General features: G+C 37.5%; 1 protein-coding gene and 1 long non-coding RNA gene across 7 annotated transcripts in view; one reads left to right on the forward strand and one right to left on the reverse strand.

Moving 5' to 3' along the window:
• The window catches only part of MITF (melanocyte inducing transcription factor), a 228,029-nt gene that overhangs the window by 117,924 nt on the left and 89,979 nt on the right, over nt 1–20,126 (forward strand). The window contains exon 1 of one of the 6 annotated variants that reach the window (XM_063602818.1): nt 7,770–8,101. The exons of 4 other annotated variants lie outside the window; for them this stretch is intronic. In XM_063602818.1, the coding sequence (XP_063458888.1) occupies nt 8,046–8,101 (56 nt within the window). In that variant the 5' untranslated portion in view covers nt 7,770–8,045. Of the gene's footprint in view, nt 1–7,769; nt 8,102–20,126 lie in introns of those variants that run through there. One more of the 6 variants, XM_003811577.5, reaches the window with a different exon arrangement.
• Nucleotides 1–20,126, reverse strand: part of LOC134729989 (uncharacterized) — a 69,271-nt gene that overhangs the window by 22,761 nt on the left and 26,384 nt on the right. Inside the window, exons 2-3 of the long non-coding RNA XR_010111573.1 lie at nt 19,644–19,729; nt 1,705–1,787 (exon numbers count right to left, since the gene is read on the reverse strand). This is a non-coding gene — a long non-coding RNA (uncharacterized LOC134729989). The remainder of the gene's footprint in view (nt 1–1,704; nt 1,788–19,643; nt 19,730–20,126) is intronic.

Genomic DNA, 20,126 nt, shown 5'->3' on the forward strand with positions numbered 1-20,126 from the left:
TTATGGTGTATATTATTCTCTATATCTGTATTACCAGCCTTACCTGTTATATCTGGCAGGTAATTAATATGTAGTAAATGTTAAGGGGAGAATTTAGTAGCTTTTTTAGGCATTATTTTTTTAAGAACACGACAGTATTTTAAGTAAGGATTTAATTTGTCTTTTATATTATTTCATGGTAATATTCATTGGAATTACAGACTATTAATTTAAAATATTGGTTATTTGAATATTTTACTATCAACATTAATATATACTTTGATTATAGGTAAGACTCCCTAGAGTGTCAATTAGATGCAGAAAGCTAATGTGCATTGAGTTTATTATGATTGATTAGAGTTTATTATGATTAATCAACAGACAGGAAGGATTTTTGTGCAAATATTATTTTTCTCATTTTAAATCCTGTTTGCCCAGCATAACTGTAACAGGATGTCATTAGTATGAGAGTAAGTTTTGAGATGCTTTAAAAGTTTGAGAAATTTGACTGTTAGCAAAAATTTAACATAAGGTGATTTATTTAGCATAAAGAGGTTTGATTTTTTTATAGTTTTACTTATTTAAATACATGACTTCCTGTGTGACTCCTGGGTATGTTTACATAGAAAAAATATAAATAAAAATTATGATTGACACACTGAATCAGAGCAGAAGGTTTCCTGGACTAGAATTTGGTTTGTAGCTAAGACAGCCACTGAAAAGACATAGTTTGTTGTCTACTATCAGAAGTTACAGATACCATCAATATTTAGTCTTTAGTTATGCACTATGAATATATTATTCACAAATTTATCTATACCTTTCCTGAACTTACATGTATTTTGAATCTGGACTACCTCTTAAGATATCAAAATTCAAAACTACCTTAAGCATTGTCTCCAAATAATAACTTTTATTTGCCCTAGAATTTAAAGTTCTTTGAGGCTCTAAGGGCTGACTTTTCATTACCTAACAATGTTTTGAAATAGAGTCCTCGCTCCTTGTGTCACCTTGATTGAGTGCTATTTTTCTTGTACCATGTTAAGTACTTTTCATACTTTATCTCATTCAATCATAGTATTATTCTATGAAATAGGTAGTATTAATATTCCCATCTTATAGATGCAGATCTTGAGACTCATAAGTCGAATGCCTTACCCAGAGTAAAACTAGGATACGAAGGGTGGTGTGTGTGTCTGCATTGAATCACCACACTATCCTGTCTCCAGTTGGAAAAATGGTGCCATGTTTATATCCATAGGAGTGACACATTTATTAAATAGCAGACCTCTCAGAAGTTTGCTGCCCACAGGTTGAAACCACTGCCCTGGATCCTTACCACATCTTTTACATATTGGAGTTTTTGCACACCAGTGACTTCCATACCACCTTCCACAATGGCATCGTTGTCTGCAAGAAACAGTGTCTCTCTACCTTCTGCTCACTCTTTGGAATACAAACATTTAATTTATATGAATAGACTATAAAATCTAGATGGCAGAATATCCCTGTCTTCTTTATCTCAGTCCCTTCTTCTGGCTCCTCCTTGGACCAGAATGGATTTAGATGGTCCATGGAACTGCTGATGTCCTGGGATCTCCTAATGAGATGGAATCAAGGGAAGGGTGGGTTCATCTCAGTGGCTGTGAGCTTAGCCAAGGTGGTCCATGGAGGCCACTTCTACAGCTTTAAAATATTGCATGTTGCTTTAAAATATTATAATACCTTGACTCCTGCTTGGAAGAAGAAACTGATGTTGTAGATGAAGACGATGGTGATGCACTCTCCTGTTTCAATCCACAACACCCCTAAAAGATAGGCAGAGACATTCACATTCTTATTGTCCTTCAATATTTCATAACTTAAAAAAAGTTACTAACAGTAAAATATATGTCCACATTTTTCTTTTTAAATGAGTAAAGAGTTAACCCATAAATTGAGATAAAAGCACCATGATTTTCAGGAGCTGATGTGGAGATTTTATTTATTGTAAAGTCATCTCGTGAATAACTTTGTCCCCCACACTGGTGACGGCCTTATCTTTTCCTGTTTACTTACCTTGATAAGATAGTAAATTGCATTTTTACTAAATTTCTCATTTAAAAATATTATCAAAGCAGCATAATCTCATCAGTGCGTTCTCTCCAACTTTGTGTTGTCTTACCTACTCTGTTTATATTCTAGATTGTAGTTTTCTTATTGCAAATACTGGTTGCCATTTATAGATAACAAAGAAAAGCCTCTACATAACCTTTAATGCAGGAACAAGTATTTATTTTGAAATGAACACTGAGAGAATATCAAAGAGTTTAAGGTAAGGGATTAATCCGTGGTATTGATTATTATATTAAAGAGTCAAGCTAATATTTTATATATTTTTGTTTGTTAATTGCTTAAAAATTCACTTTAGACAGAATTTGCGATGCCTCTTTGTAGACTGTATTTTTATCCTCTGGACAGATTCTTTGAAACAGTTTTTAAAAACATTTAATTTTTCCTTCTGGATGTTTGTATAAATATCTTAACCATTCTTTAATAATGTTGGGCTGCATCCCAATCAGGTTTATGTGGGGTCATCTTAGTCTCTTCTTTATTTTCCTTTTCAACCTTGAAGGGCTTCCTTGGTTTCCGGGGACAATGAGCTGTCTTTGAGAGGATGCTGTAATATCACTGTTACAGGCAGATCTGTTCTTGATAGGAGAAAAAAATAGAAACAGGATGAAAGAGATAAACGTGAGTGAGTGCTACTGCACAGTTATTTCTGCAAGTAGGTAGTCATTACAAATTTTCTTCAGTCATGCTGTGATGGTTTCAAATTAGAGCCGCTGGACCAGTTCCTTGCAAATTTGTACCCCAATACTTTCTCCATGAAAGTGAGTTGTGCTCAGCCACTAAAAGCTTGCAAATAAAGAGTACATAGTTGTATATCCCATTTATGACTATTGACTTTCTTCATAATTAATTAAATGCTACCCTCAAATTATACTTCATAGATCCTTCCTTATCTGACCTTTTTTCATTTTTGTCAGTCATTCATCCATTCTTCTTTCCTTCTATCCATCTATCCAGCAAATATTTAAATACTTACTATGTGCCAGGCACTGAGAAAAAGGTAAGTACAAGGAACCTGCCCTTAAGAACACAGGACAAATAGATAAATAAAAGGATTACAAGTTGAATTAAGTGCTATAAAAGAAAGAAGCTTGCTTCAAGAGCACAAAACAAAAGGAGATGTTTCTTCTTTAGGAAGGATGGTCTGGGAAGACCTCTCTGAGGAAGAAATATAAGACCTGCAAAACTTCATCTGCCAGGTCAGGAGGCGCCAGGCCAGGGAAGGAGTTGCAGAGGAGAGAGAAGAGGGCTCTAGCATTCTGTCCTCCCTGTACCCTCTTCCCATTGGCATGTGAGTGTGAGTCTTGGGTTTCTCTGGAGTGAACGCCTGGAAAGCAGAGCCTCTTGCATCTTCATCCTTGTCTTCCCCATGGCGCTGAGAACAGTGCCTCTCACACACATGCTGGGAAAACTAATAAATGTTTGGATTGAAGGGCCTTCCGGTGGCATGTGACTTTTCCCAGAACGTGAGTGTGAGGCCATCTGGACAAAAGAGATGTGTGTGTTACTCTTGAGAGTACTTTGTGAGTTTCATTATTACTTTGATGAAACTCTTTAATTACCCCACAATAAGGCTTTCATTGAACATTCCACATGGATATTTTAAAGAATTAAAATGTATGAGTAACTTCTTTATTCAATAAATAAAAGGAGCTTCCATTCTTGAGTATTTTCCTGCCACTCTTAAGAGACCATTTACATAGATAATATTATATATAGCTATATATATTATAATGTTATATTATATATTAGTGGTTTCTAGACTTGACTTCACTTTAGACCCCTATGAGAATCATTTTTTAAAAACACAGAATTCTAAACCGTACCCCTGTAGAATCTCACTCACTCATTTGTTTGGGGAAAGATCCTTGAACTTTATACTTCTTAAATCTCTTGTATTTATTTTAAGGAGGTGGGGTAAGGAGAAGGCTCCTCAAGTGCTTCTGATAGGAAGACAGGTTTGGGAACCATTGGCTGGGATCATAATGAAACATTCCAAGACCAAGTAGATGCTTCTTAAATTGTGTGTAGTTCATGGGCCAACATAGGACCCGGCACATAGTAAGCTCTCAAGTGTTAACTGTTGTGGGGCTATTGAGTAGAAGTATGAGTTTACTGGAAAGAAAAATGACTATCAGAAGAAAGAATATAAGAAAATATGGTGTGCTCGGGCTGGGCAATAAAACATTTAATGCCTAAATAAAATAAGAAGAATTTTGAGCTATGATAAAACAGTAGCATTACTTTTCTTCAGCTAAGTCTTGGACAGGATAACAAGTAAAATCCCTTATCTCTTTTCTAACCTGTTCAAAGCAGTGATTGAATTTTTCCTTCCAAAAAGATTCTGAAACCCAGTTTAGCTTCCAAGGAAAAAGTTGACTGTCACTTGGATGGTTGATTACTTTAAATCCCATTTTAGTTAAGGTTCAGCTTTTAAAGGGTCAGTAAGAATTCTGATGACTGTAGTTGATTTGCTGCAATTTAGGGCAAAGAGTAGTACTTATTATTTCAGAAGCACTGGAGTACTGGTGATGTTTTTATGCTGCATTTTGTGCTTAGTTTTTTTGATATTATTTTTTCCTCCCCAACCACACTACAAATTCTTAGTCTGTGTTTAAACTTAGGATTTGGGTATCTCTCTCTTTCTCTCTTTCCCTCTGTGTATGTGTGTGTGTTCATATGCATATACATATATGTATACAAATTCAAGAAACACATCTGAATAGTACAGATGTGCCCAAGACAGTTGCTTACATATTACGTTGATTCATTTTAAAGATATTCATCAAGCCATGGACTGTTTATTCTGCTGAGTTCTAGGGATACAGCATTAAACCAAATGGACATGGTTCTTGATATCCAGAAGACATGTGTTTGTTAATTTGGGTGATGACTTGAGGAGCAGTATTTTAGTGCTGGGAAATGCACGTAACATCTCATGAATTTTGTATATGGTGGCCTGTGTTCATATTTAAGCCAAGCTTTGGTCCATTTGCTAGTGGACGTTTCATTGCTGTATCCAAGAAGGTTCCCTTAGAACTGTACTGTAAGGTAGATCTTTCTAAAGTACTGGTATAAATTGTCAATAGAAATATTTCTTGAGGCGGTGGATTGTCCAACATAAAAAGTCAGGTGATGTTACTGGCTGAACCTGCCAGGGGAATATTTGGCATCACATTATGTCCCCTTCGGGAATGGCTGGAATTGATACCATTGGTTTTGTGATCAACATTTGAGAACTCATGGAGGGTACAGATTTTCCCTGTGTGTGAGCATGTAATAAATCAGAGTTTCAGTTCTAAAATGTACCCGAGTGCCTTGTAGGTTTACTCAGCTTTAAATAGTGCCTAAGGTGAGAGAGGAAATCTGGCTTGAAATTTTATTTATTTTATTTCATTAAAATTTATTTTTAAGAGATGGGGTCTCCATTGCCTGGGCTGGTCTTGAACTCCTGGTCTTAAGCAAACCTCCCACTTCAGCCTCCCAAGTAGCTAGGATTACAGGCATCTGCCACTGTCCCTGGCTTGATTTTTTAGAAAATAATCCCTTAAAGTTTCTGATATGGTTATTCCCTATCCTTTCTTTATTTCTTGCTCTTCCACTTTCTTGATTTTTCATTTGTTTTTTTCACTCTGTCTCATTTCTCTTAGTTCTCTAGATTGGTCAATATTAATACAGGACAGGTAGCACTAACCATGATTGTAATTGTAAGAGCTTTTTTAAAAATTGAGCATTTATTATGCATCAGAGACAATGCTGAACACATTACTTGTCATCTCTTTCAGTTCTAACAATAACCTATGGGTAGTCACTTATTTCTCCTTTCTCAGGTGAAAGAACTGGGGCCCAGAAAATTTAGTAAATTTGTACAAAGTCATAGAATTAGTAAGTGGTGAGATTTGAACCTGGACAAATAAACGTCAGAATCTATGTTCTTGATTTTCATGGCAAACTGTGCTAGAGGCAGGAAAAGAGAGGTGGGATAGGTTAGTAAGATAAATAGTGTAACATCTTAGTCATCTGTTTACCCCAATACCTGGTACAGTACCTGGCATGTAGAAAGTGCTCATTGACTGCTGTTGATGAACTTTCTCCTCTAATTGTATTTATTGGTCCTTAGTTTTACAAGCAATCTGCCCACTTTTCTCCACTTTGCACATCTGCCCTTCCCATGAGCTACCATCACCTCCTACCAGGACTATTGCAGTAGCTAACTCTGCCAGTTTTCTAGTTGTCTGTCAACATAGCAACCAGAGAGACCTTTCTAAAAACTCAAATCTGAGCTCATCGTTCCCCTGCTTGCCATCTCTCTGTGGTTTCTTGTTCATCTTGAAACAGAATCAGTGACCTTTCCCTGGCCTACCAGATCCTTCATGGTCTGGTCCTGGTCACTGTGTAGGTCTCACGGGCACCATGTTTTTCCTTCATACTATGTCCTTCAGTGATAGTGAGTCTGCCTGCCAACTTCCCACCTCATAGTTCTTACATATGTTGTTACTGCTGCCTGGAAAGCATTTTTTCTATACTCCTCCTCTCCCCAGCTCAGATCTCAGACCAGAAGTCCCTGCCTAAGGAAAGCCTTTTCTGACCCTTAAATTTTAACTTTTTCACCTCTCTGCAGCAGTTATGACATTTTTCATTACATATTTATGTGATTATTTAATATGTGTTTCCCATTAGACTGTAAACTCCACGCATTTACACAATGCCTGGGACACATTTGGTGTTCCATAAATATTTATTGAACAAAAGAAAGAAAGAATGAATAAAATGAGCAGAGAAAAAACAGAACCAGAAATAGTTTGGCCTAGACTCCTGGCTAGATATTTCCTAGCATTAGAGGGAAGTTAAAAAAAAGATAATTTCATTATATCACGTAATTTGAGTTTGATTATGGCTGAAAGAGGTTGCATTACTTTCCAACCATTTACTTTGGAGATAAATGTGGGCACAGAGAGGTGAAGTAACTTGCCCAGTGTATGCAGCTAGTCAGTGTCAGATGTCTTTGTTATGACCTTTGAATTGTGTGTAGGGAGAAACATACATACAATATTTTCATAACTCTGTAGGGCATCTTTGGTGTGCTGAGTCCTGTAGGAGCTGCATGAATATTTGATAATATTGATGTTGTCATGTCTGCATTTTAAAGTGTTTTTTGAGAACATGTATTGCTGATTTTTCTTCTTGTATACCAATGTGTTCAGAATTAGATTGGATGACAGTCTTAAGAATACACAGTTTATGGCCTAACGATTTGTGTGTCCTGAAAGATGGTGGCCATAATTAGGAGCAGTTTGTGTTTTACTTCCACCAGAACTGGGCAAGGACAACCCTCCTAATATTCTTGGGGTCTGAGGGTAAGGAATGCTGTTTTGGATCTCTAGCCTGTCAGCAAGGAGGGCATATTCAATTATCAAGCTCCAAAAATGCCTGTGCACAGAGGCAAAACACCTAGAGTTGTGTGATGAGTTGATGCCCGAGAGCTCCCAAACTGAGAGGGGACACAAGCAGTTCCACAGTCCTCCCTCCTAGATTCTGTGACTCCAGTAAGTGTTGACAATTCACTGGTATGTGAAATTACCTCTCCTTTTAAGTTCTCTAATAATGTGCAGTCTCTGCAAGCCTCAGCCAGTACCGGAGCTGGGTAAGGCTAAATAAGCTTCCCGAGGTGCTTGCCTGGCTGCTGGGCTGCCTCCCTGGCCGTGCCTGGGTCCTTGAGTAGCCCTCTTTGTGGTGTGAGGCAGCGTTTTTGTCCTGCAGGTACAGTAGGTACTGGATTAAACAGGTCTGCTGTTGCAGACAGAAACCAGGCACCGTTCTAGCACAGAGCTGTGTTTGGATTGGAGTTTCCAGGGCCTTATCAGGAGCCACCCCTAGTGACACAGCCAGTGCCAGAACTAACTTTGACTTTCACTCTTCGCCAAGGGCTTGCAGAACACCTTAAAGGAAAAAAGATGGAGGCGCTTAGAGTTCAGATGTTCATGCCATGCTCCTTTGAAAGCTTGTATCTGTAAGTGAAGTTTTATTCTGGAAATAATCCCGGGACCACTTAAGAGGAGCAGTTTTTTTTCTCTTTAAGGGGGAGGATAAAGGAAGAGAAGGGTTTATTGGGAGTTAAAAATACTGAAGCTGTTACTTCTCACTGGCTTTAATCAGCTTCAGCTGTAACCTCTGGTAGGTGGCTATGACAAGGATAACAACTAATTTGGGGGTGGGGGTGGGGGTGGTAGATAGAAATGCTAACCCAATATCCTTGCCCTCTCCTTTAAAATTGAATACTGGTCTTAAGTTAATAATGACAAAAATACCCCGACTGCTTGAAAAATCTGAGTTAGAGCAGAGCTTGATTTATGATTGCAAGATAGACTGCAGCCCAGCTTTGTTATGAATAAAACAGGATTTTCTTCAGGAAAACAGTGTGCTTAATACAGTAGTAACATTTGTCCAAACTCTCCCATTGTAAACACTGTGAATTTTTGGTTTCTCCCCCCACCTTTTTTTTTTTTTTTTTTTTTCCCCGACTGTGGAATGGTAAGAGTTGCATTAATGAACATCTTCTTTGCATTCTTGTATATTGATTTTTTTCTGTTGGAAGGGGAAACAGACATCCAAACATCATAATTGTCTGCCTGGCATATAAATGTAGAACAAGTTTAAAAAATGGCAATTTCAAAGAAATATTAAAATGGAGAAAAACTAAACAGAGTATAGTTCCCCCCACATCCTTTAACATTTACTTTCACTGTTAGGTGATAAGATTTGAAAACAATGCTAAAAGCTGTGTCCCCAAGTGAATAGGCATTCAAGCAAATCAACTTATGCAAAAGCTACCTCTGGAGCTTAATCATTATTTACTGAACGTTCCTGGGTCATGGGAGAGGTTCTGATTAAGTCAGAAAGGCATTATGTTCAGCAGCTTGTGAAGGTGTGTTTAAAGACAGCAAGAATAATGGAAAAATACTAGATGCAGCAGATCTATTTTTAGAATTTGATTCTTAAAAAATATAAATATAATTACCATAAGTTTAAGTGTGGGTTAAAGTTCATCATTTTCAGTAGATACATCTTTAAAAGGTCTTATAAAAGGTAGTTTTAAAAATGATTTCTAATTTCTTGAGCTTCTATTTCTGCTGCAGTTTGTTTTAATAGATACTTTAGATTTTTTTCATTCTTTATGTCGTCATAACAGCTTAACTACTCACCTCTATAAAATGTTAGAGCATTTTATGAACAAAGTATATATAATTATGTGTTTAAAATGTCACTATGCTAGAAATGTTATAAATTTTTGCCTTATTAATGAGATACTAGCTGGGGAGATGATGTCTACTCTTTGTGATTCATTCTCTACAAAAATATACTCTATAACTTACTAATTTTTTAATATTAATAATGGATGGCGTGAACAAATGAAACTTGCTATTCTGATTCTACGTAAGAATGGTAGTAATGTCAAACCTGAATTTACAGCCAAATTAATTCTTAATTTTGAATTTCATTCTTTTAGTTAACTAAAATACTTGTCATAAGAGCATGCTTCCCTTATACACTCTCAGAATGAAATTCTTCACAAACATGTTTGACAAAACTTGTTCACTGAGTTATTGCCCATTAACTTTTCTGTGCGTGTTCTTTTAGGAGAGCACACACTGTGAATTAATTGTTTTGTATTTTCCTCTAGGAAAGAAAAGGAACATGATAGCAGAAGGCAGCATTCTAGAATTTTGGCTCCCTAGAAAGTAACTTGTCAGCTTTGACTCGTTTTTAGATATTAAGATGTTCAGCAGATACCATTTCAGGAATTAAAACACAGACTAGACGAATTCATTGCCTAACTTTTACTCATGTCCACATGGTTTGTGGGAACTATGCTAAGTATTGTACTTGTATTAACACATTTAATTTTCACAACTGCTCTATGAAGAAGATATGTCTTTCCACCCCCATTTTGCAGCTGAGAAAACTGAGGCTTGGATAGGTGAAAAACCATGCCCAAGTGATACAGCTAAGAAATGACAGGGCTAGGAATTTGACCCAGGGATCCTGGCTCCAGGGCTTAATGCTATTATCTGTTGTGGTCTGTGGATTTTCACTTAAGATACTAAATGAATCAATATTTCTTCCTCTGCTTTTTTATCTAGTGGGTTTCTCCTATCCCTAGATTTCTGAATTACCAAACTGTAACTCATTTGAGCTCTTGAGGGGCCGTGATTGGTCCTGATGCCACGGTTTTCGTCTACCAGGTGTATTTCCCTGAGTCCAATTCACCATTGATTATAAGACAGCTATTGGCTGGGCGCGGTGGCTCACGCCTGTAATCCCAGCACTTTGGGAGGACAAGGCAGGTGGATCATGAGGTCAGGAGTTCGAGACCAGCCTGGCCAACATGATGAAATCCCATCTCTACTAAAAATACAAAAATTAGCCAGGCATGGTGTCCCGGGCCTATAATCCCAGCTACTATGGAGGCTGAGAAAGGAGAATTGCTTGAACCTGGGAGGTGGAGGTTGCAGTAAGCCAAGATCGCACCACTGCACTCCAGCCTGGGAGACAGAGGCAAGACTCCATCTCAAAAAAAAAAAAAAAAAAGACAGCTATTTGGGGGAGAAAGAAACTTTACTAAAATATATTCATTGATTATATGATCTCTTCTGACTTGGGAAATCTTAACATGTGGAGGGAAAGTTCCTCTTAGAATTAAGGAACTGTCGTAGATCCCTAGAGCCCAGAGTTCTCCGTCTCTGGATGATTCAAGCAAATGGTTCGAATAAGGGTGCACCAACTCTAAGGTACTAGTATTATTAGATTCTATGAGGTAGAATATTTGTTGGGAGACAGACACCAACTTTACTCACTGAACAAATATTTATTTTGTTCTACTATGTGCTGGGGAGACAATATGTGAATAAAACATGTAAATATCTCTGCCCTCCTGGAGCAGATTGGACCAGGTCATGAAGGACCAAGCACATACCAGTTTCATCCCTGAGTCTGGCCCTCATTCTCATGGTTCAGGATGGCTTCTGAAGCTCCAGCCAGTGCAGCCAGATTACAGGAGACATGGTGGCAGAAGGTTTAGAGAAGGGGATCATTTGAAGGAGATTTTCTGCAGCTGATTCTGATACTCAGCCATGTTTGGAAATGAATACTAAAACATTCAAGATCACCTGTTTGTTTAGTAGGCGAGCTGCGACATGAGTCCACATACATCTCTCATTCTTACGCCAGGACACTTTCCTCCATGTCTGACAAAATTCACATTCTATTCCCCACCTCTAGTCAGCCTGGCCAGAGGTCTGAAAAGCCCTTCTGATACTGAATTCAGTGTTTTGGATGGAATCAAATGGGAAGGACTACTCACTCCTGCCAAATGGGCTATGAAACCACCCCAAAACATCTATCCATAAACTGCCCATGGCTTTTTGTGGGTACAGCACAACTGCTTTGTCATAAACAAAAGGAACCGATAGGCTGAATCTATAGGAACTGCCTCCCCCTCAGGAGGTACTATGAGATGGGTCGTATGAAGCTCCTCCTGCTCGTAGGACTCACTTCACAATACCTCTCACCCCATGTCCTTCTCCAGCTGAGGATCCCACAGTCTCCTAAGATGTAAACTTTAAGTTATGTTGAAATGGAGTCTTACATAGAACTCCAGAAAACAGTTTTGGTGGTGTTCTTGGGGTTGTCTTAGAAGACTCTTGAAGATCTTTGTTCTTTCCTATTTTTCTTCACCTAGAACCACCATGGAGATGTATATATTTGATCTTTAATTTATATTATGCTATAGTACAGTTGCCGTAGTCAGTTGTATTTGAATTAATAAAAAAAACAGGCAAAAAAAAAAAAAAGCCAGTCTGTTTCATCACAAAAAGGAATTCTTAAGAATGTTTTGAAAGTGCCACCAACTGCACAAATCAGAGTTGGTAAATGGATACACACACACACACACACACACACACACACATATGTGTGTGTTTATATATATATACACATACATATATACATGTATATATATACACACACATATATGTGTGTATATATGTATGTGTGTATATATATGTGTGTGTATATATGTGTGTGTATATATATGTGTATTTTATATATATATATGTATATTTTTTTTTTTTTGAGGCGGAATCTCGCTCTGTCGCCAGGCTGGAGTGCAGTGGTGGGATATCAGCTCACTGCAACCTCCACCTCCTGGGTTCAAGTGATTCTCCTGCCTCAGCCTCTTAAGTAGCTGGGACTACAGGCGTGTACCACCATGCCTAGCTAAATTTTGTATTGTTAGTAGAGACGGGGTTTCACCATGTTGGCCAGGATGGTCTCCGTCTCTTGATCTCGTGATCCACCCACCTGGATATATATATTTTTAAATGGCAGTCTGGGTGTCTAACATTTCAGAGTGATTGGCACTTCTGTTATCTACTTAAATCTAATTGGCAAAACTTAGCATGTAGCCAGTCTAGCTCTGGAAACCTGGGAAATGTTGTGGGTGGGAGTGTGCCTAGCCAAAACAAAGAGAAAATAGGAAAATAGATGGGTGCTAGGTTTTATGAATTGTAGGTCTTAGGCTGATACTTTGACTTTTTCCCCAGTATTACTGATATTTTTTAAATGTTACAAAACCAGCTGTAGTATCCCAGGGTACATCAAACTGGCTTAAGAAAAAATGGAGTTTGATTGGCCCTCGTGAAGTCCTTGTCCAGGGTTAGTCCAGGGCTAACGTGACTTCAGGAATGATTTGATACAGGTGCTCAATGTCATATAAACACTGGCTCCCTCTTTCTTTGTTATTCCTTCTCATTAGTCCTCTGTTCTTTCTTTACTGTTTCCTCCAGTTTGGCTTTCTTCTCGGATAGATCCAGGAAGTTCCAGATTTACATCCTACCAGCTTTTCAAACCTTAGTTTAAAGAGACTCATTTTAACCTAATAGTTTCAGTTGAAGGAATAGGGATAACTCTTACTTGATTGTCTTGGGGCACAAGCACATTCCTGAGTTAGTCTTTGTGACCAGAAGGATGGATTTCCTGATTGGCCAGGGTCGTACTTCCATGTCTGGAGGTAGTGGCAACACCATAACCTCATGAACTGAAAGTGAAGGAGGCTGGTTATTCAAGGTTAAATCAGGTACTTTACCAAACAAGTGGGACAGGATGCTGGGCAGCTATAAATGCCATGTGGCCACCATAAATCATTACTTCTATGTGTAAGGTTGCCTGTTAAACCATGACAGGTGTACCCATTCACTGCTCCTTAGATTACAGTTTGTACTTTTGTCTTGATTTCAACACAATGTTGGAAACTTTGCATCTTGGTTGACGTGTGCTAGACATGCAGTAATTGTTAAGTGATGGTGGTCTAAGGCTTTTGAATTTTCTCTGATCTGTTATAATGTCTAGAAAAACAGCCAGAGCATGCCCTGTGATTGGAACAATTATTTGAGTACAAACAGAAGGGCTTTCTACCTTTAAAAAGTTTCTTCCAGTTCCTTTCACACTCATGTCTGAATTCTGTCATTAGTTTGTCATTGTGTTAGATTTTTAAAAATTGCTTTTTCTTTTAAAATACTCTCAGTGGAGCATCTTGCCGTGCCGTATTAATTACTTTAAGGGATGAATTTCTCAAAGCCCTTTAAAACATGGCAGTTAGATGTGAATGGGATTCCATAGTTGGACAGAGTAAGCAAGAATTCTAGAGTACAGTCTAGTGAAAGGAAGCTTGATATGAAAAACAGAAAACTTGAGTGTGGGGCACTTCAACTTTATCTTCTTTATAACCTTTCAATGGTTTGGCTCTCAGAGGCGATTTCCTTGAAAGGAATTGAGTGTTAAGATTGTGCCAACCCATAGTGGCATCTGTGGAAAATGGAGATCAGTCGTGGTCATAAAATGAGGAAATGGCAAAATTCATATACTTAGTTTAAAATATCTTTTAGTAAGAACTTGATATTCCTCTTAGTTGGAGTATACATAAGTGAGAAACACTTTGGTAAAAAAAAAATAACCAACTTAAAAAAAATCTGCTGATGAAAATTGCCTGGAAGAGCATTGTTCATATGTTACAGAGGTCTCTAAACATTTTTGATCCTTCTTCCTAGTTAATTTCTTTCAAGAAAACCTTCTCAACACATTTTCATTTGATTTATAAGTTATGTACATGTGCCACTATACTATTATATAACATGTACAAAAATAAAAAATGAAAGTGATAATATAAAATATATATGAAGAAATGTTTTAATTTTTTCTTCCTGCACCCAGGTTGTCATTTTTGGTATGGATTTTTGGAGAATACTGATATATTGGGAAACTTTTTAAGGTTCTCCTTGATTTTTATCTAATCAGTCATTGAGATTAGTCTTTCCTGGTACCTGTTGAAGGTCCAGCTTAAAAAAAATGTGGAGAATCCTGAATGGATATGAAACATCTTCCATTTTTAGCAGCGAATTGAGGTCTCAGCATTAGAAAGAAAAGACTTCAGATTTTAAGTTGTGTATGATTGGTGGTTCTTAATTTTTAGAATGCTTTTCTCCCTATGTACTGTGAAATGTACAAAGCTCTGGAGATAGGAGCATTGTCCAGTTGAGACACCATGATATCCTGCATGTCTAGCAGCACCTAGCTTTTGGAAAGCATTTACATGGGGCATGAGGCTATGTTTTGTAAGCCTTTGTATTTTAGCTATGCCAGAGACCTGGAGTATTTATTATCTGAGCTGCTCATGTTACCCCCAAAAAGGTGGAATCTTGGCAGATCTCCATTCTTTTTCTTGATGCCTAAAACCCAAGTTAGGTGTTGACAGAAGTCCAGAAGATCTCAGTGTGAAGCCAAACTATGATATCTGGTACTTTCACATTTACATGGGTTACACTCCCAGCTATTTTAAGTACGAGGGATGATATAGTTTCTTATTAGTATTTTTTTCCACCATGCACGGTGAAAAACTCATCCTGAATCACTTTGGAAGGAATGGAAAGTTTGAGATAACAGAAGTGCCATTCACTCTGAAATGTTAGACACCCAGACTACCATTTAAAAGAAATATAGCCATTTACCAACTCTGATTTGTGCAGTTGGTGGCACTTTCAATAGATTGTGAAGAATTTCTTTTTGCTGGTGGAACGGACTGGTTGGGGGCAGTTCTTGTAGATTCAACCTATCAGTTCCTTTCATTTATGATAAAGCAGTTGTGCTGTACCCATAAAGGGCCGTTGGAAGTTTCTGGATAGATGTTTTTGTTTGGTCTCATAGCCTATTTGGCAGGAGTAAAGTAGTCTTTCTCCTTGTGTCCCATCCAACATGTTGCATTCAGTATCAGAAGGACTCTTCAGACCTCTGGGAAGGCTGATTGGAGGTGAGAAATGGAATGCAAATTTTCTCAGACATGGAAGAAAGTATTCTGGTCTAAGAATTAGAGATATGGGTTCATGTTCCAGCTCTCCTACTATGCAGACAAGTGATCCTGGGTATTTTACTATTAGTTTCCAAACATCAGAATCAGTCAAGTGTCAGAATCGGCTGCAGAATTTTTGTGGACATATTGATTCCTGGGCCTTACCTAAACAAATCAGAATTTCCAGGAATGAGGCTGGACATTTTTATTTGAGATGAAGTTCTCAGCGAATTTTGTTTTTCTCAGCTAGCCTTTTGCATTTTGAAACCCCTGTAGCTTAACCCATACATGACATAGGTTTCTCCTTTGCCCAGGAGGTTAACACTATTGAACCTTCCTGTGTCTTCACTGTGTATGTGAATGTCAACCACTGTGCCTCCTGGACATAAATAAATTGTACATCAGTGCAAACAAATACTAGGCTTTGAGCTCTATCAACCAAATGACTATGATGAAGATTATTTTTTACTGAATAAAAATGCTACAATTCCTACTTTATGGCTCATGAGAGATTTGCAGAATAAATTATCTTCTCTCTCTATCCCTGAAAAAGTTTTTTGAGTTCTCTCATTTAAATGGATATTGGCTAAACTTTACAAGACATATCTTCTGTGGTCCAAACTTGCACATAGGCATATAAAAAGTAGATTCCTTGTATCCAAAAGAAGAAGCATGCTCATGGTTTAATATTATTATTTTTACCACTAATTTTTGAACTGTATTCCAGTTTATTGGACCATGTTTCAGTCATTGTGTTAAGTTTTTCTATCTATTAAAAATTTTAATCCTCACCACAGTGCTGAGAGGCAGATGTATTGCAAAGCACAGAGATAGACTAACTGGGCCACAGTCACAAGTTACCGCACAGCCCAGCTGAACTCTGCCTGAGGAGTGGACTAAAGGAAACGCAAGGAAAAGTATAACATTGCTTTAGCATCTCTAGTTCTACTGATGACCAGAGTACTGTCTTAGAGGACTGTGATATTGAGACCAAAGACCAGTCCCTATGAGATGGTAAAAGAACACTGGCATCATGTCAAAGGTGAGGGGTGGGCAGACAGATGTTTGGATGCTGGAGCATTGAATTTAATGGAATTTCTGATATTGTTAGGTGGCTGACAAAGATAGTAGAATAAGGTATTGGGATTTAGGAATACGTCAGATGGTTCAGAGCCCATGTCCAAAATACCTATACCATCACAGAGAAGAGGGAGGCTTTGAAGGTTAAGAATGTAAATTCTGCCATAGAGGTAGGAACTCAGGTCACATTTGGTGGCCATCTGGTGTCTGTATACCTCCAGCCACTGTGCTGAACACTTTAATTTAGTGAACATTAACTGACCCAATTCCTGCAGCACATTAAAATGCTGGGTTTTGGAAAAGCCCAGAGAGGTCAAGTGGCTCATTAAAGCTCATGCAGCTCGGCAGTGACTGAGCTAGCCCTTGAGTCCAATCGGTGGCCCTCCTCCTCGAGCCATTGCTGACAAATTCTCAGTTCTCAGGGGAGTTGTGTGCCTGGCTTCAGTGATGCCGATACATGCCAGTAAAGGCATTTGTCTCTCTGCCCATCGGCTTTCAAAGGGAGCTTTCCGATGGTGAGATGCCCACCTTCCCATGTGGGACTTGATCAGAGTTCCGTAGTCTAGGTAACTGACTTAATTTTAAGGCGTCTCAGAAGAATTATGTGACTGTGGCTTTAAACTCTATGAGATTAGAAACCAGGTATTCCCAGCACCTGGCAATAACTATTTGTTGAATAAATGACCTTTACATAATCTGATTAAAAGGAATCAGACTCATGGAATTAGGATTATCTAGCGAAGATTCAGCTTCATGGCCTGGGATGAGTTCAGTTAGCTTTTAAAATTAAACACATTTGGACATCTCTCCTTGTGTATCATTAGTAGCTTCAGCATCAAGTCCTCGTTTTAAAAAATAAGCATTGTTGCCACTTGTAATGTTCTCACATAAACCTCGATTTGGAGCTTAAGACATTATGCTCATTTGTCCTGCTAACATTGTGACATGCAGATATCCTCATTTTTGTCTAGAAGGTGATAATTGCAGATTCAGTTACTTCTAAGAGAAAGGGATGTTTAGAAGATTGAGAGCAAAGCTGAGAATCTGGGAGTCATCTTTCACAATGTGGAAATATCCCGCAGGGAGTGTGTGCCATGAGGCGACTCTAATGCTTCCTTTGCACTTTTGGGTTTTTTTGCAGGAAGATTTATTAAAACACTGTCAATTAACTGAGCTGTGCTATATTTATATAACTATAAAAATATATTTGCTCTATTTTTTAGTGGGGTTTCTTTTTACTTATACTGGTCTACTTCATACATACGTATTTGTTTTTCAGACAGGATATTTCAGAAAATGCTTTGAATGATATTGTTGTCGACTTTCACGTATGAAGACTTAGTGCAGTTGATAACTAGAAATTTTAATTTAAGATGTCTTAAGAATGCTTTACTGTTAATTGAAAGGATTTCTTCCCCCAGTATCACAGCCAATGACTCGTCTTGAGCAGCTAATTAGTGCGATTATTCCACAGCTGCATTTGCTACAGCACAAAGGTTTGCTTCTGTTTTTATCAAAAGGATCAGTCTCTCTGGGAATGTTTTAACCTGACAGGCTTTGAATAGTAAGGCCGCTTATTTATTTATTTATTTTAAAATAACTGTTCCCCCCGTGCTTCCCCCCGCCACCCGCCATGCCCCTCATCACAGCTCTCTTTCTTTTCTTGGCTTAGGAAGGTACATTTGAGCTTTGAACACATACTCTAAAATGGGAAAATACATTTTTTAATGCTCTTTTAGTAGAGCTGTGTCAAGTGAGTAGATTATTTTAAGTGAGTTAGAATAATGGCCAAGTGCCCTTAATATGTGGATGAGTGCATGATATTAAATAATAAGCAAGGTATTAATGCTGTTCGATTTGTATGTGTCTGTAGAAAATGTAGGAAAACATGAAGGAAAGAGGGTTTGGGTTTTCTGGAATGCTGAGCACTTCCAAGTTTGCCAATGTACTGGATACAGTCACCACTTTCCCATCGTATTGTCAAAGTGTTTGTCTATGTTGGATTCTGTCCCCTTTCTTCTAGCCAAATGGTGATTTTGATCACTCAAGTCCTTTTTTCGTGGTCTTAAATTAGTGTCTAGAGGCATATATTCTGCCATTGAAAAAATACTATGACTTCTTTATAGTTGAGGGGAGTAAAATGATAGAAAGATAAATTTACCTGTAGTTCTATTCTCACCCTGGCAACTATCATGATCTTTGGACATTCCCTACTAATCATTTTGCATACTTGTATACATGCATATACTACACTTATTTTAAATTAGAATGTAAATATACTTTTGAATCCTACTTTTAAATTCCCTCTTGTTACATACATTTCCCACTTTGTTCTGTAGTTGCACAATTTAAAAAAATAGGTAGTATTTTATTGAATTCATGTATGATAATGTATTTAACCATTCTCATATTATGGGACAAATTTTTTATTATTCATATGTTTTGCAATTTGTAAAGAGCTTTCTAATATCAGTTTTTGCACATTTAAGTTATTTACTTAGGAAAATTGTCCATCACAACATTTCTGAATCAAATTGTATGAACAATTTTTAGCTTTTTGGTAGTGTTGTTAAGCTGTTTTAATATATACCAGCAATGGTGTAGAGTAACATTATTCTTATGCTTTTTCTTGTCATGGACAGTTCGTTTATTAAAAAAAAAAAACAAACCTTGGATCTTACCTTAAATACTATTTTGTATCTGGCTTTTCTAAGTTCTTTATATTGTGTAGTTTTATTCACATCAGTAACTATATTTTTACACTAGTTTTAATGGTTGCATCATGTTACATTTTGATTCTCTGACAATATACTGAGCCAATTTCCTGTTGTGAAAATAAGCGAACTGTTAAATTGTTATTGTGTAGTTTTTCTGGGACAGCGTGAGGGTAAAACCAATACTTCTTCATCCCCTAGCATGTTTTGTTACCTTCAGAGCCTGAAGGTTCCTGTCTTTAAGGAGCTCATGAGGATGGTCAATGATATTTAAGGCTTCATTTTGCCTTTTATTAGAAGGTAAAAGATAATACCAGAGTTTATATTCAAGGAAGGAAGTTCAAAGTACAAATACTTACCTCGAAGCATGACTTTCTCAAGAGTGAATATTTTCTCAAATGTTCCTTTTCTTCTGTTCCAGGTGCTAAGGTTTTGAACCGTTGACCTAAACACAGACGTTAAAAAATATATAGAGAGAGAGAAATAAACAATGAAACATTTTCTACCTATAATAATAGTGACAGCAAACATTTGTTGAGCCAGTACTACATGGTACTCATTGTACTAGGGGATTTATGTGCCTTGTTTTATTTAATCCCCCAAAATCCCTAGGAAGTAGGGCTTTAAAATATACATGATGCAATAGAAATTTTAAAAGAACAGCTCCCACCTTTATAAATGGTAAGTGGGTAAAAAACTATTGTTATCCTTCTTTTCCGGATACTAAGACAGAGAGAGATTTAATAACTTGATGTTATAGAGCTGGCAAGATAAGTTATCAGAAACCATATTTAGGAAAATTAGGAAGTTTTTTCTATTTAATTTGTGAGTAGGGTTTCAGA

The sequence above is a fragment of the Pan paniscus genome, chromosome 2, assembly GCF_029289425.2.
Source record: "Pan paniscus chromosome 2, NHGRI_mPanPan1-v2.0_pri, whole genome shotgun sequence".
Lineage (NCBI taxonomy): Eukaryota > Metazoa > Chordata > Mammalia > Primates > Hominidae > Pan > Pan paniscus.